Genomic DNA, 16,351 nt, shown 5'->3' with positions numbered 1-16,351 from the left:
CCCTGGACTCCGGGCTGGGCCATCTACACCCCAGAAGAGACAAGAGAAGAGGCAGAGAGGAAAACCCAACACGTAGCCAGACTGCAGACATCGGCACGCGGTGGTTCTCCGAGGCTCGGCCCAAGGCGGGGGATGGACAGAGAAGGATGGAGGACAGGGCTGACCCGGCCGGAAGAGGGGGTGGGGACCGGCTTCTCCCAGGCCCCACCGCCTCTTTTTGAAAGGAGCCGGGAGAGGCGCGGTCCCCCAACCGCTCCAGGCGGTAGTGCTGATGGAAAATCTTGGGTTGATGTGTTGTTGATTTTCTTTTTTTTTTTTTTCCCCCTAGACTTCACAGCTTTGCCTCTGGACCATCTGTATTAGAGACAAAATCTAACACTGCACTAAAAATAATGATTCCAAACATTTTAATTGCACCTTTTGGTGACAAGGTTACTGGAACAGCACTTTACCATAAAACCCTACAGCCCGATTATAAAGCTACCAGCACTTTCATTTTTAGAAAAACAATAGAAGAAACCCTGGAGCCCAACGTCCCATCAGGGTCCTCAAGCTGACATCTTGAAAGCACTGGGTGGGGCAGCACAGGCGGGCGGGGCGGGGCGGGGCGGGCGGGGGCGGGGGACAGGGAGCTCCTTGGCTCAGCCCCCAGCCGGGGATAACGAGTCCTGGGAAGCCAGGACTCCATCCTCGGTGGCTGGACCCCACTCCCGGTTAGACCTGGACACATAGGAAGGAGCTTCGGGGCAATTTTCCTTTTGGGGGCAGTCGAAGCAGTGCGGGCAGGGAGGGGCGGCTAGGCTGCAGGCAGCCTGGCCTGGCCTGAGGCTCGGAGGCCATCTGCGGAAATGGGAAGAAAGTCCGCCAAAGTAGCCATTTGGAAATCCGCACACAAATGGGGAAAAAAACGTTTTTAACTTAATTATACTTTTTGTCTTTCTAAACTAGATCATAGATAGATACCGACCAAAGCAAAGTGATCTGGGGTATAATTCCTTTAAAAAAATGATGTAGCTAAATTTTAAAAACCAATACAATATTCTGGCTTTCAGCAATTTCAAAAGGCTTTCGGCAGCAGACATTTCTCGCTGGACGCCCATGCCCATTCGGGCCAGCCTTTCTGTCACTAATGGGTCGGACACCTCCAAACACAATAGCACTCTGGTCCCCCAGGGGGTGGAAATGGCCTCCATGAACAGGGAACACGTGGCCCCTCAGCCCCCCTCGGAGGGTGCCCTGGGGACCTCCAGCGCCCTCTGGAGCACCCTGCCTATGGGGAGGAGGGCTGGGTCTAGGTCAAGGACACAGACCAGGCCAGGGCCCACCCGGGATCTCCAAACCCAGCATGGACTCTGCTCCAAGAACCACGTGGTCAAACTTGGAAAGATCAAGACAATGGTCCGGGCCACCCCGACTACATTCCCACCTGACTTGGTGATGCCTGCATCTGGCAGGAACAGCAGAAAAGGGACATGGCCGCTGACCAAGACCTAGGCTAGGCTGCAGGTTTGGGAGTGGGGACCACGGAGGCAGCTGTGACCTGAATGGATGGGGAATCCCACCTGCCTGGGCCTCCCCAGAGTGGGATAGCCTGGGGGAAGCCCAGGCGTCAGGCCCCTCCCGACCCTCTTCAGACCCTCGTTTCAGGCGGCCATGCTCCTACCTGCCCGGCTAGCAGGCACAGCGTTGGGGGGTGGGGGGGGGGGAGGCTGCAGCTCCTCCCTCCCCATCCCCCAACCTGCAGGCTCAGCCTTCCCACCCTCAGCGGGGCTGCAAGCCTGCAGTCCGAGAAAAGGGGCTGGCAGGGAGGCTACACTGTCCCAGTGGCCAGCAGGAGCCCTGCGCCGCAGCCCCTCAGTGTAGGCTGCCCCCGGTGGGCACCACCTCCAAACCCCGAGCAGGAGAGACACTAACTCCAGGGACAGCCAGCACAGATATTTTTAAATCACCAATTTCCCAAGCAAGTACGTTTCCTCTTTCAAGTTATAAATCTAGAGAGGAGAAAAGAAAAGGACAGAAAGAGGAACAGCAAGAAAGCTGAAGAAGGGCAGCCTCGCGGAGGCCCTTCGCCGGGGGCTGAGTGCAAGAAGCCCGGGAGCCCAGCCCCTCTGCTCACGCCTCCATCTAACTTTCTGAACCTCTCTGTGTTGTACATGCTAAAAGCCCATTAGTAATTACGGAATTTTGCATATTCTTTTCTTTTTAGGAAATTTATGTTTTTCTTTCTGACTGCCCTCCCTTCTGACATTTTCCCTTCTCGCCCGAGTCTTCCATCCGTCTTAATCCACACACTAATTGTAATCCCATTAAAGCAGATATAATTTTATTAGTATTCACAGTTCATCAAGCTAGCAATAATAACTGTTACTGCCAAATTAACAAACAAACCCAAAAAAGCGGCAAACTGCATTTCCGATGTTTAGAACAAACTGTAAACAAAAGCAAGCCAGCCTTCAAGCCTGACCGGCAGGCCCCCACACCAAACCCCAAACCTTACTCCTGCAAACTCTGCGGGCTAAGGCGGGTGACCTCCAGGGTCTCCTCGAGGTAGCCGCCCCTGGGCTTCCCGCTGCTTCTCCCCTGACCTTGCTCAACGGTAATATCAGAGCCGCCCGCGGGGGCGAGGGCCGCTCGGGAGGCCTGGGTCAGCCCTGCCCCGGAGCAACGCTCCTCGGAAGGGGATCCGCTGGGACGGGAACGCCGGGCAGGCCCGTTCACTCCTCTTGGAGCAAATTCGCGGCGCACTCGCCTGCATCGAAATGCCGAGGCGGCCCCGCGCCGCCCCCAGCCAGGCCGGCGCCGGGCGCTGCGCTCCCCCGGGGCGGCGGGCCGGGAGCCTGGGCCGCGCGGCGGCCGCGCTCTGTCCGGCTTTAGCAGGATACCGGACGCACTTGTTAAAGCCCAGGCAGCCCCTGCAAACCCATTCTCACCCTGACACTTCAGGGCTTTATATAGAAACAGGATTTGCTCGTCTTACACCAGCAGTCCCTATTAGCGCGCACCCCGCGCGCACACCGCCCTAATCCGCCGGCCGCGGCGCCCCCCGCCCCCAGGCACAACAGCCGTTTTGTTCCCGCAGAAAGTGCCTCGTTGTCCCGGCCCCGGAATGTCTCAAGGATGTGAATGCAGATGCAGAAACGAGGTTTCCGGGGGAGTTCGGGCTTTCTGCAGGAAGGGGTGGGGGAGGGGCGGGAGGGGAAGGCTTTATTTTTAGCCGGCTGCGGGGCTGCCCTCCGCGACCCCGGGGACCCCGGCAAGGCCGCTCTAAACCGCGGCTCGGCGGCTCGGGGCCCCACCACCGCGGCCCCGGCGGGGAAATGAAAGCGAAGCTGCCCCGCGAAGGCTCCACGGAGAGGAGGGGCGCGCGCCCGTCCCCCCGGACCGTGCCCGCCTCTCGGCTGGGCCTCCTCTCCCGCGCCCACCCCGGCCGGCACTGACCTGTGTGCGAAGCCATGGGCAGCGGCGACGGGAAGTACTTTCCGGGCTGGAAGTGAGCGGGAGGCTGCGCGGCCGGGCCGGCGGGGGCAAGGCGCGCGGCGGCGGCGCTGCGGTGGCCCAGGCTCCCGCGCTCCGACAGCAGATGCGGCGGCGGCGCGAAGTCGCGGCCATCCATGCCGGGCCCCGGCCCCGGCCCCGGCCCGCCGCCGCCTCCTCCGGGGAGCAGCGCGGCCGGGGCCCCGGGGCGGCTCGACGCGCGCGGGCGGCGCGCGGGCGGCGCGGAGGAGGCGGCGTCCGGGGTCAGTGGCGGGGTGGCGGGCGGGTCAGCACAACGGCGGACTGGGCTCCTCGGCGGGCAGCCGCGCGCCGAGCCGGCGGCCGCCGTGCGGGTCCATAGTCTGCGGAGGCAAGCAGAAGAGACTCGGTGACTCGAGGGGCTCGGCTCGTCTGGGGGGGTGTCCTCGCCCCGCCCGCTGGCCGGGCCCGGGGCAGTCCGCGCGTCTCCCGCCGCTTGCGCGCTCGCCGGGCCACCCGGGCCGCCCGGTCCCCGCGCGCACACGCACCGTCCCGGCCGCGCTCGGCCCGGAAGAGCCTGGGGGAACCCGGCTGCAGCGCTCGCCGCTTCCCCTTCGCGTCCCCCAGGGTCCCTGCGGCGAGGGCGCCGCGGCAAAAGGCTGCTGGCTCCGCTGGGTGATAAAAACCCAAATCTGCGAAGCCATCACGCACACACACACAGACACACACTCACACGCACACCCCCTCCCCTCCCCCGCTGCCCAGAGGTGTCTCGGAGGAAAAGGCCTGAGGTCCACACTCGCCTCCCCCCCCTTATTCCGAGGTCCAGCTTTTACTACATTCCGCTTAACCGAATAACCATGCTAATTAAGCGAGTAATTTTATTGATTGTAACTCAAGAGTTTTTTTTTTTTTTATAACCTTCCTTTTCTCCCCTGTTCCCATCCCCCCATGCGTCTTTCGGCCCATTCTTTAGAACCCGCCGCCCCCGACAAGGCCCCCACCCCCAGCACCGAGCCGGGACCCCGGGCCAGCTCCCTAGTGTCCCAGGAGTCTGCGTCCGCCGCCGGAGTCACCTGGGCGGCCACGCCGCAATGCCTGGCCTGCCGTCCCCGAGCTGGGAGCTCCCCGGCTAGGCTGGAACAATTACCCCGCCCCCCAGTCAAATTCGCCCAGGATCTTCCTCTGCGGACTGGGGACTTTGGGGCGGGGGTGGGGTGAGGTGGGGGATGCTTTGAGAGTCAGAAAGTGCTCTCTCTTGGCGCCCCGAATCGGCCACAGAATTCCCCCTTGCAGCGCCTGCCCCGGGTTGCGGAGCCCAGTCGGTCTCCGAGCGGCCGCGCAGCCCGGGCACGCGGGGGTCTGCGGCGGCCGGCTCAGCCCTCCAGCCGCGGGGAGTCGGCCCGGCCCCCCGCAACCTTCGCCCCAGCTCAGGTCCCAGCAGACCCCGGGACTCAGCCCCGGGTTTCCCCCAACCCGCAAAGCCACTTAGAAACACACCCGCCTCCCTTCCTTCCACCCCCACGGGCCGGGGGAGTGCACGGGGAGGCCAGGTGGGGAAACACGGACCCGGCGACAGAACCTGCACGGCCGGGCGCGCGCGTGGACCGCTTTCACTTTGCATATTTCCCCCCATCTTCCTAAATCTGCGTTGTTTCGGCGTTCGGCGTCAGCTCCCGCCGAAGGGAGAGGGGCAGGCTCGGTACTCTCGCTGCCGAACCCCACGGAAAGCCCGGCCCCGGCTACCCGCCGGGCAGCACAGCGGCTAGGGTGCTCTCCAGGCCGTGCACGCCAGTTTAGACGGCCGCGTCGAGCGCTACGGGCTCTACAACGTCTTATTTGCAGACTATTTTGTGTTTGATTTAATCTATAACCGAAAACATAATGTATTAAGTGAACACATATTTGCTCAGCTGATAAGCTTTTCTCCGTATTTATCCGGAGAACTTTCGCCTTGTACATAAACGGGACCTGCACAAAGAGTTCTCTTTGTCTCTCAACTTCATACAAAGGGGTTTGGGGTTCCCTCGCCTCCAGGATCGCCGGCTCTCTGCCCCGGTCTAACAAACAAACCGGCTCGCGGCCGCGCGGGCCTGCAAAGCGAGCGCCGCGCCGCCAGGGCCAGGGCAGCGCCTGCGAGCTGGCTGCCGGCGCCGGGTCAGGGGAGGGGCGGCTCGGGCCGGGGGCCTCCGGGAGGGACAAAGACAGAGAAGGAGGGGAGGGAGGTTTGGAACCTGCGGCTTCAAAGGTGCCGAGGGCCGGGGCTGCGCCCGCGGGGGCGCGAGGCTTGCCGGCGGCCTCCGGGGACTCGTGGCGCTACGCTTTTGTTCGGCGGGTCCTTTCTCCCCGCAGGGGACTGCGACGCGAGCTGCTCGCGATTCTCGGGACGCGGGCTCCGCCGCGCGCAGCGGTCTCAGTCTCGCGCGCCCCGCGGCCGGGTCAGATTCGGTACGCACCCTGGGGGCGCGCGGGGACGGTCGCCCGCCCCTGCAGCTGCGATTCCTACGCGGCAGGAGGGACTTCCCTTTGTGCTCTTCGCTCCGGGAGAGGCCGCGCGGCGCCTCCACGCCGGCCGGCGGGCGGCCCTGGGCCTGCGGTGCCCGGGCGGAGGACGGCGCTGGGCGGGGACGCGCGGCCGCCGCGGCCGGACCGAAGCCGCCGAGCCGCCCCCGCCGGTGCCCGGGCTGCAGCCCCCTCCCCCAGCGCCGCCGAAGGTCGCGGCTAGAGGCCTGGCGGGTCTAGAGCAGGAAGCGCAGCGAACGCGGCGGAGGGCAGGGGCCTCGCGCCGGGCGGAGGAACGACGACGAGCAGTTCGGAAAGAACCGAACTTCGGACCGCTGGGACGCTGGGCTCCTCCCCGGGGAGCGGGCTCGGTCCCCAGAGCTGCCGCCCCCACTCTGCGTGGCTCGCGCGCTCCTGAATCCGGGGCTCCTGGGGTCTGCCTTGCTTCTAGCCGAAGGACCAAAACAACGCGCCACCGCTTCGGCCGCCCTAGGGCTCGGGGCACCCTCTCTGCGCGGCCCTCCAGCGTGGTCTCGCAGCGCACGGGCGCCGTGGGGCCTCCAGGCTGGGCTGGAGCCAGGGGCGCACCGGGGCGCGGTCGGCTCCGGCGCCGCCGCAGAACCCGCTCCCTGCGAAACGGCCGCGCCCGCCCCCGCGGGAGAGGACCGAGGGCCGGAGCCGCGCGGGAACCCGCGCCCCCAGGGCGCACTCGCCCGCAGACCCCGCCGGGCCGGCCGTGGCCCGAGCCCCGCGCGCTGCCCGGGACGCACGCGGCGAAAACGCCCCGCTGCGCTGGCCTCGTGCCCCCCTTCCCCGTCCTCGGCACCCCCGCCTCCCAGGAAAAGAATTTCTGAAATGTTCTGCAATGAATTAGGCTCTGGAAAGCGAAACCCGAAGCACTCGCATCACCGCTCCCCACCGCGGCCCCTCGCGGGCGGCCGGAAAGCCCCTCCGGCCAGCGGCCCGCGCCGCCGCAGCCTCCCCCAGCCGGCGCGTTCCCAGGGCCGCCGAGCGACCGGGTGGGGCCGAGCCGCGGCACCTCGCGGGGGTGGAGCGAGGTGGGGGGCGAACAACCGGGGTCCGTCCGTGGTGCCGCGGGAGCCCGGCTCGCGTTGGCGGCGCCCGGGTCCTCGCCCACCGCCGACCGGAGCCACCCGCGCGGCTCGCGCTGGACGCAGCCTGGCGGTCCCGGGCCTGTCGCGGTTATTTATTTTTAATGCTGGGTGTCGATCGAGACAACAAGCGCTCAGAGCAAAGCAAGGACGCGTTACGGGGGGAATTTTAAACCGATCGATAAGATTTTTCAGAGGAAAAAAAATCGCTCTTATAGATAGTCCATCTTAAAAAAAAAAGCTTACTCGACATTATAACGGAATTTTTAAAAGGGAAGATATATACTTCTTAACATCGCAACCCTGAATTTCTCTTGCTAAAAAGAAAAAAATGTAAATCCCCAAAGCCAAAATAAAAAATAAAATAATAATAAAAATACAAAAACAAAAAATGAAAGCAATTTCAGTTACTTACTGGAGGCTGCTTCCTGGACACAATTGAATGCAATACAATTAAATCAGTAAATGTGACTTTGTTTTGTATTCCTATTGGTATTTTCAATGTGCTGACTGTTGCACTGTAAATGCACCGCTTCCACAACAACGACTCTAGCGAGCCCATCCAGAGCGGCTCTCAAACCTGCAGCCCGGCGCGGCGAGCCACGGGCCCTGCATACTAATAAGCTCGTGCCACTCAGCCCCGAGCAGCCGGCGCGCTGATTGGCTGCGCGGCCCTCCGCGGCCGGGAGCTCGTGCCACTCATTCGGCGTAAACAGGCCTCCCAATAGGCTGGCGCCAGGCCAGAGAGCTGCCAATCAGGGAGCAGCAGGGCTACTACTGAGCCCGATGGCGCCTAATTCAAGCCCGGCGACTGCGCAGCTCCTCTGCGCAGATCGTTGCTGCTGAATGGGAATGTGGTGGCGCAGGGCGGGAGAGGGAGCAAGGCGAGTGGGAGCGCGTGTCCGCGCATAGGGGAAGGCTTTTCCTTTTTCTTTCTTTCTTTCTTCCTTTTTTTTTTTTTTTTTAAATTTAATCCAGCAGGCCTAACGTTTGGCTTCTGGTGCACAGAGGCCGGGAGAAGAAACAGCAACACCCGTGAAGGCAGATGTTTTTTTAATACCTGGGATCTGTCTGGCAGGTGGCTGAACCCCGCGCAAGTAGGCCTGAGCACCAGACGTAGAGGCCTCCTCGGGTTGCCGGCCCTTCCACCACTCCGAGACGTTCGCCTGCTCCGACCGAGCTCAGGAATGCCCCCACGCCCGACGGCTGGGCAGCGCAGGGCCCCAGAGTCACCTGCCCGGTTGTCTCCTTTCCCTGCCTGCGGATCAGACCTCAGGGAGCGGGTCCTGCCTCTCTGGCCATCTGTCAACTCTCATTTTTATCTCCCTCGGCCATACTTTGCAACGGAGCACTGATCAAAATGAAAATCGCGGAATTTATGGCCAAGACAAAGATTGCCCTTTTCTTCACCTGCAACTAGATTTTAACAATATGTTCACCTTCATACGCACAATGCGAAAACCCTGAGCGGTATTTTTCAATGCCACTCTTCTGCATATCCGCTCAATTCTCTCCCCCATCAAAAAGAGCCACTGAACGATTTTCTTCATCGTTATTAGATGCAAAGCACTTTTTAAAATAGTCTCCAAATAAATATTTCTGTTGGAATTTGGTTTCCCAACAGAATGCTATTTATTCTCCGGGAGTCAGGGTGATGTCTCAGTAGTGATGGGTACATTATTTTTACTCTTCTTTCTTACTGTGAATGTCTGCCTCCCCCTCTGGGGGGCTTAAAAAAAACGATATTTAAACTAGATGCTAAAAAACGCATGCACAGGCATTACAAATTCTCCACCGGCTCATTCTGATAGGGACACGAAGGGGTTAAGCCCGAGGCCTTCTGTCTTCTCCTTCCTTTTCCCGCCCCCCCACCCGCTCCCGCGGGACCGCCGGGATTGGCTGGCACGCTGCCAGAAGGCTGTCAATCACCGAGTGTAAACAAGGCGCTGATTGGCTGTTGTCCAGTCCGCACAGGGCCTCCTGAAAAAAGCAATTACTGGCTCCGCGGTTTCAAGGCGCCCAAGGACGCTTGATGAAAGGAGATAAGCTGGGGACGGTTTCCAGGACCCCCACGGGCCGACCCTGGCAGCCCAGGAGCCGAGGTGCGCCGCAGAGCCCGCGGATCAAAGGAATCCGGAGAGAAAGGGGAAGCAGGCGCACGGCCCGGGCCGGCCTTGCCCCGCGGGCATCTCTGACCTGGCTGGGGGGCTCGGGCGGCGGGCGGGGGCTCCGGGACTGGGCGCCCGCTTCGGGCGGCGCGGCCGGCGGAGCCGCTCGGGAGAGCCGGAGGCTGGCAGGTAAGCGCCGGGACGCGACGATCGCGGGAAAGGGCGCGCGGTCCCGAGGTGAGCCTCGGGCGAGGCCGCGACGCGGCGGGGACAGACCCCCCCGCGGCCCGAGCCCCCGGCCAGCCCCCAGGCCGACGCCTTCGGAAACGACCCCGGGCGGCGCGCGGCGACCGTGGAGAGGAGGCGGCCCGCACAAATCCGCAAAGAGCCCGGGGATCCGATTAGCGCGCGGCTATTTATTAGGCCGCGGGCGATTGAATTAGGTCCCCGTTGCGGACCCGGGGGGGGGGGTCGGGGGGGCGGCTCGGGCTGGCGCGGCCGTCGGGGCGGGGGTGGCTGACGCGGGCCACCGGGCTCGGGCCGCGACTTCCGGAGGATGGAGTCTCCGTGGCGGCCCCGGCGTGTGTTGGGGGGACTGGGTTCCTCCGGGTCCAGCCCCTGTGGCTACGTACGGAGGCCCCCGCTTCCGGCGCACATCCTGGAAAGCCGGCCCGGCTCGGGAGAAATCAGCCTCACCTGTGGGTGGGGGAGCGGGGGCGGCCGCGTCCTGCGCCCCGGGACCGCTGGCAGGGCCACGCGGGGCGGGAGCTCGGCCTGGGAGCGGCTTGCCGCGCGTCCCGGAGCGCGCCGGGCTCACACTGCGCCCCGGACTCCGGTGGCCTGGTGAGCGGTGGCTGCCCGGTCCGTGCGCCTTGGGGTCCCCACCAGCTTCTCGCAGCCCCTCGGCCCTGCTCTCCAGCCTCGGAGTCCCGACCCCCCGCAAAGCGCCCCTCGGGGACCGCGTATTGCCTGCTTTGGCTCGGAAACGGAGTTCCCCATTGCTGACTTTCTCCAATAAGCTTGTTTTCTGGCCCAGGAACCTTTTTTTTTTTTTTAATCTTTAAATGTAACATTAAGTATTAAAGCGCCATTTGAAATTAAATATATACGTGAGCAAAGTACTTAAAAGAAAAAGGATCCTCCATCCAAGAGAACACCTTGGCGACGGGCGGAACCCTGGAATTTCTCCCAGCTCCCTGAGTGTGCCGCTGCGACCCGGGTGCCCATGAGCCCGGAGGGGATCCCCGGCCTCTCAACCACCTGCTGGGGGAGACGCAGGGGCTTCTAGCCTCCAGGATCCCCCACCGTGTGCGAGGAAGGGTGCCGGCTGGGAAATCGCAAACCCTGCTGCCACCCCCGCGGGCAGAAGACGGTCTGAAGGTCCTGGAGCCTCGCTGATGGGCCCCACCCCCACCACGCCGGGGACAGGCTGCGGTCCGCGGGTTACAGATCGCCCTCACTGAGGCTTTGCAGCTCACCGTCACCAGTTTACTCATCCAGGGGGTGAGAGTTGCTTTCGGAGCCTCTCCACTGCTGTGCCCTGCCCCCCCGGGCGACTTGCACCAGGGCGCAGGCTGCAGGCCTCCCGAGGGCCTGCCTACCTTGGCTGTGCCTGGGCCTCACTGCTCCCTGCCCACCCATGGCCCCCCACCCCTCCTTCTTCCCCCAGCATCACTTAAAACAAATCTGGTGGGCTCCCCCCCTCCTCCAATGCTGTTTCAAAACAGTTGTTACAGCAAATGACTGCAGACGGCCTCTGGATGCGGTGGGGGCTGGCAGCCTCCCAGCTTGGGCACCGGGCCGGTGGCTAGGCAGCTCCCGAAGTGCCGCGGAAATGAGCTCCCAGTGTTCCCCCTTGAGGCTGGGGCCGGGCATGTTTGGCTGGGAGTGCTCTCAGCTCCAAGGAAACCTCCAGTTTCCTTTTCACTCTCCCTGCTGTCCAGAGCTAACAAATGTTTTTAATTTTAGAGGAACGTGGTGTAGGGATCTGTAGACTTGCCTTCCACCGGGGCGGGAGAGAAAACCAGGGAGAGGTCAGAGAGGAGAAGCAAAGGGTCCTGATGGCAAGTCGGGTTGAGCTGGGGTGTCCAGGCCCTGCAGTCACCCACAGTTTCATGGGAGAAGGGGCTCTCACACCCCAGCAGCCCCCATGCCTGCCCCCACCTCCACACCACCAGCAAGGTGAGCCCCCAGCAAGGTCCCTCCCTACAAGAACCCTGCTGGCACACCCTGGCACCCCTCTCCTGGTGAACACCCCTCTTGGCTTGCCCTCTGGCCCCAAGAAGAAGATAAAGAGATCCCCGAGCCGCCAGCCGTTCTCGGACACTTGGGCACGTGCTCTCCCAGACCGCACGACACACATGTGCCCTTTCCCGCGTGCTCACGTCCCACGCGTACACATACATCACTCAGGCATCGCACAGCACACGACACCCCCGTGTGCACAAAACGTACGCACACCCACTTCCATGCCCCACGCCGACACGTGTTTACAGCAGGCCCTTGTGTCAGCGAGGATCTGGAGAGCCTGCCTCCCCCCACGCAGCCTGGGCCCCTGCCGGCCAGAGCCCATCCCCAGCATCTGCAAGGGTCCCCGCGAGGCGGCGACAGGTCTAGATGTCTCAGCTCCCGAAGGACCGCCATCCTGCTCCGTCTGAAATCGTGAAATAATCATTTTTAACACCAGAGGGTGGGGTTGTTGGGTGAGTTACATAAAATTGTGAATTAGTCCCTGCTCCAAATAGGCGCCCGCCTGGGCCAGAGAGCAGCGGAGCTGCGTGCTCTGTAACTCTGCGTCAGGAGTCTCGCCATTGTTCCCTGGGCCATTAGTCAAAGGGCAAATTAGGAACACTTTCTTGACAAAAATTGACTCTTAATTCTACAGCCCCCCCCCAGGCTCAGGGGGCCAGGTCCAGAGGGCAGGCAGGCCGGCCTGCCTAAGGGGGACCCTGTACCCCCAGGTCTGCACTTGGCCAGCGTCTAGAGCTTGTGCAGGAGAGCGAAGGGGGGTGAACTGAGCCAGCACCCCCTCCCCTCGCCCAAGAGGAGAGTGGTACACATCTGCTCTTTCCAAGGACCGCACAAAGATTTGGAGTTTGGGGGCGTCTGGGTGGCTCCGTTGTTAAGCCTTCAGCTCAGGTGGTGATCCCAGAGTTGTGGGATCGAGCCCCGCATCAGGCTCCCTGCTCAGCGAGAAGCCTTCTCCCTGTCCCACTCCCCCTGCTTGTGTTCCCTCTCTCACTGTGTCTCTTTTTCAGTCAAATAAATAACATCTTTAAAAAAAAAAGATGAGTTTTCACCCCCCTGCCCAAGTAAGAGGGATTTTTTACAAAAGGAAAAAATCAGACACATTCCCCGGAGTACCTTAGCTGGAGGAGCTCGGCCCCAGCACCCCGAAGCCAGGCCCTCCCATCTCCTTGAAAGGTCCTTCTGCCACCACATGGGGGGTCTTTTCCTCAGGGCCTCTGGCTGGGGCACTGGAGGGAGCAGAGGTGCTGGGGGAAGGTCAGTGTGCACTGGCCCCAGCCCAGACCCCAGAAGCCCTCTCCCCCACGTGGCTCCCTCGCTGGGGCAGCTTGGACCCCCGCAGACCCTCCCCAAGGTGCTGCACTGGGGCCTCTGTGCCTAGACTGGAGGATGGTCTTCTTGCCACGTTGTCCTCTTTGGGGGCTTAAGCTTTGTTAAGGCAGCCCTACTTTGGAGGGGAGAGGAAGGCACAGATCCCCTCCCCACTGGAAAACAATGCCTCCTGTCACCAAAGGCCAGGTGACCCAGGTGATGGGGAGAGGCGGCAGACAGAGGAAGAAGACTTGACCGGGGCCAGGCCAGGGTGGGAGGGTCCTTCCTACCCCTGCCCCGGCAGTCTCCTTCCAGCTTTGCCAGGCCCCGGGGGCCTGGGCCCAGTGTCTCCCAAGTCCCTGCTCCAGCCTGGGGCCGAGGCCAGACACCACCACCACCACCACCCCACCCCGCCGGGGCACAGCTGGTCCCTGCGGGCCACAGACAGGCTCCAGGACAGCCTCGGGGATATGGTTGGAAGTTTCAAAAGGCAGCAGGAGCTGCTGGGGAGCCAGACTTTGAAATCGGATGAACAGCTTTCCCAGGCCCCTCCCGCCTGGGGGGTGATTCTGTCGCTGGTTGGTCCAACCAGGTCAGAAGCTGCCCAGCCCCCTCAGCTCTGGGAAGGTGCTTGTTAAACAGAGTCATAATTTGCAGCTAAATATAACCCAGTGTGTTCACACCTACAGTATAATTCAGGGTGCTGGTTGCGTGAGGTTATCAACAGGAGACCCATCTGGGTTAAATCGAAGTGATTTTCATAAAAAGGCAGGAGCGTCCCTGCTGCCCAGCCTCCCCTCCCAGATGTTGGATTGGTGGCAGGGAGGCCACTGGTGAGTTAGTGCTGCTGAAGAGGAGGAAGGGGTGGGGAGACGCCCAGGACCCCCAGGGGTGAGGAGGGCCCGAGGAGAGGGAGCCCCCCAGTGCGTCCTTACTGCCCCGTGTCCTCCAGCCTCCTGGACACCTTTTCACATGGGCTACAAGAAGGCAAGGGACCCCACTGGGATGTCTGGGAAGGAATCAATAGCACGTACTAGGCCGCCCGCCCCAAAGGCCAACAGCACCTTCCCCACCGATGATCACCCTCCGTAGCCAAAACTGTGGACGGGGGTCTCCTTGCAGGAGGCTGGCCCAAACCAGGCCCTCCTCTTCCTGCCTGTGTGGAAAGACCCCAGCCCCAGCCCAGTGGAATGGAGGTGGGTGGCCTAGTGGCTGGAACAGCCCTGGCAGGGGGGTGGGCCGGACCGGGGTGGGGGACAGAAAGTGCTGGACCTCATGAGGGGCCAGGTACAGGGTGCTTCTGGGCACCCGCCCCTTGCTCCCCGCACAGACTGGCCACATGCCTTCTCCGGGAGGACACCTGCCTCCTCCCAGACCAGGCCTCGCACGCCCACCGGGGGGAGAGCCAAGTGGGCAGCTGCTGTGCGCCGCTCCTTCCCAGCCGGCCTTAGGCCGTTTGGGTGTGTTTACGCATGTCGCTGTGGAGGTATGTCTGGACAGGGTCTCTGGGGCGGGGCTTCCTGGGCCTGATCTCACACGGGGGTGGGGGGGCTGAGAGGGGGTACGGGCTGGGTGTCAGGGCTTCCTCTGATAAAATCCAGCTGGCCCTGGCGAGCCGCGACAGACAGGCAAGGCCAGGAGCAAAACCTAAAGGACGCGTTCGGGACCAGGCTGGCCCGATCTTCAGGTGACTGAGCTGGCCACAGCTCCCAGCTCCTCACACCCCACCCCTAACACATGACCAGTACAGTTCCTCTGAGCTCCAGTTCCCCCCAGATGTAGGGGGAAATGGCACCTGCCCCTTCTCACCCCAGCCTCCAGAGTGGCTAGGAACCTTGAAGCAAACTTCCCTGTTGGACTTTTTCACATTCCCAAAGGTGGGAGCCTCCCACCCCCCACCACCCTGCTGGGCTCCCCTTCCTGCCTCTGTCCCAGCAGAGGGCTCCAGATGGTCAGGGCTGCCTGGTGCAGACTGGCCTCTGACACACAAAGCCAGAGGCCTGGACGGTTCAGTCTGGCAGCCCTCCTGTTCTCTTCCTGCTGTGAAGTTGCTGCTGGCCACGCTCCCCACTCACATCCCAGACCCCGCTCGATGGGGTGGGCACGCCTCACAACCTCCCCTTGTCCCTGTGCTCCCTAGGACTTTTCTCTCAGTCGGATGGCCAAGGCTGAGCCGGCTGTGTCTAGGAAGAAACCCGGGCTGGGCAGGAAGCGGATCTGCCTATTCTCTTCCTCCGTGTTGCTGGGGGGTTGAGCCCTCCGCCTGTTCGCCTGCAGCCCATATGAACCAACAGTCAATTATTCCCATCAAAATTCCCATAGAGCAGCTGGGCGCTGTGGCAAAGCCCTTTCTCCTCTCATTCCTCCCAGGCTAGCAAAGGGCCTGGCCCAGGCATGGCCACAGGACCACCGCTGCAGCCCGCACACCCCGCACACCCGCTTTTGTTAAGAGGACAGTAGAGCCATTCAATTGAAAGATCATCCAGTAGCCCCGTTTATTATTGTTGTTGTTGTTGTGGGGTTTTGACCTGCAGGAATGTGTACCGCGGCCCAGTCCATGACGCATCAGTGCTGCGTGCGGATGGGGCGGCGGCGGGGAGAATCCCCGGGAAAGTCCCCTTTCCAGCAGGGCAAGGCAGGATGGGCAGCGGGGCCGCACCCAGGGCAGCGCCGAGGCCCGTCCGGTGCCCCGAGCCCCGAGAGCCCCCTCCGCGGCGGCGTCCCCAGCGCGCGAGCCCCAGGCTGCGGGCCCGGCGTCCGGCGGGCGCGGGGCCGCGGGGGCGCGGACGGGTCGGTCCCCAGGCGCGGACTCGGGCCCGGGGAGGCGCCGCCCGTTCCGGGGTTTGCGCTCGTGTTTTCCGGGAGCGCGAGTGCCCGAGGCCCGGAGCCGCCCGCCAGGCGGGTGGGAGCGCGGGTCCCGGCTGCGAGCGGGGAACAAAAGCCCGCCGGGGGCGGCCCGTCGGCTCGGCGGCTCCGGGTCCCCATCCGGTCCCGCTCCGGGTCCCCGCGCGGGAAGCGGCCGCCGCGCTCCCCCGTCCCGCCCGTGCCCGGAGCGCGCAGGCGGCTGGAGGCGCCTCGACCGCAGGTCCGCGGCCCGGGAGGGGCACCCGCCACCCCCGCCACGGGCCGGCGACCGCGAGCGGGACACTGACGCGAGGCGAGCGGGTCCGCCCCCGCCCCGCACGCCGGCTGGGCTGCTGCTCGGGGCCGCGGCGGCCGGGACGCGTGGGGGCCGAGACCGCGCCCCGCTTCCCCCCCCGCACCCACGCGCGGCCCGCCGACCCCCGCCGCGTTCCGCTCCGCAGTGGCTCCCGCCCCGCCGCGCCCCCGGCTGCCCCATCCCGCCCCCACCGAGCGAGTGACCCGCGGGGCGCGCCCGGGGTGGCCGCGGGGCTGGCCGCGGGCGCCCGCTCTCCTCCTCCCGCCGCGCGGCTCCCCCGGGGCTCGCCCGGCGCCTCCTGGCACCGACCCCGCCGCGCCGCGTCCTTAAAGGCGCCGCCCGCCCCGCCGGCCTTTGTCCGCGCGCCGGCGAAGGTCACGCCCGGGGGGGAGGGGGGGGGCGCCGCCGGGCCGGAGGTGCGGCCGGTGAGCTGGACTCTATCCCCCCATCCCCTCCGC

The 16,351-nt window shown here is 63.7% G+C and overlaps 1 protein-coding gene across 1 annotated transcript in view; it reads right to left on the bottom strand.

Moving 5' to 3' along the window:
- BAHCC1 (BAH domain and coiled-coil containing 1) overlaps positions 1 to 5,840 on the bottom strand; it is a 58,221-nt gene extending 52,381 nt beyond the window's left edge. The window contains 2 exon segments of the mRNA XM_045984014.1: positions 3,439 to 3,836; positions 5,036 to 5,840. Coding sequence (XP_045839970.1) covers positions 3,439 to 3,836; positions 5,036 to 5,415 — 778 coding nt within the window. The 5' untranslated portion in view covers positions 5,416 to 5,840.
- Between the last annotated feature and the right edge of the window lie 10,511 nt (positions 5,841 to 16,351).

This window comes from Meles meles, chromosome 18, assembly GCF_922984935.1.
Source record: "Meles meles chromosome 18, mMelMel3.1 paternal haplotype, whole genome shotgun sequence".
In the NCBI taxonomy this organism is placed as follows: Eukaryota; Metazoa; Chordata; class Mammalia; order Carnivora; family Mustelidae; genus Meles; species Meles meles.
This window is presented reverse-complemented; position numbering and strand designations above follow the sequence as displayed.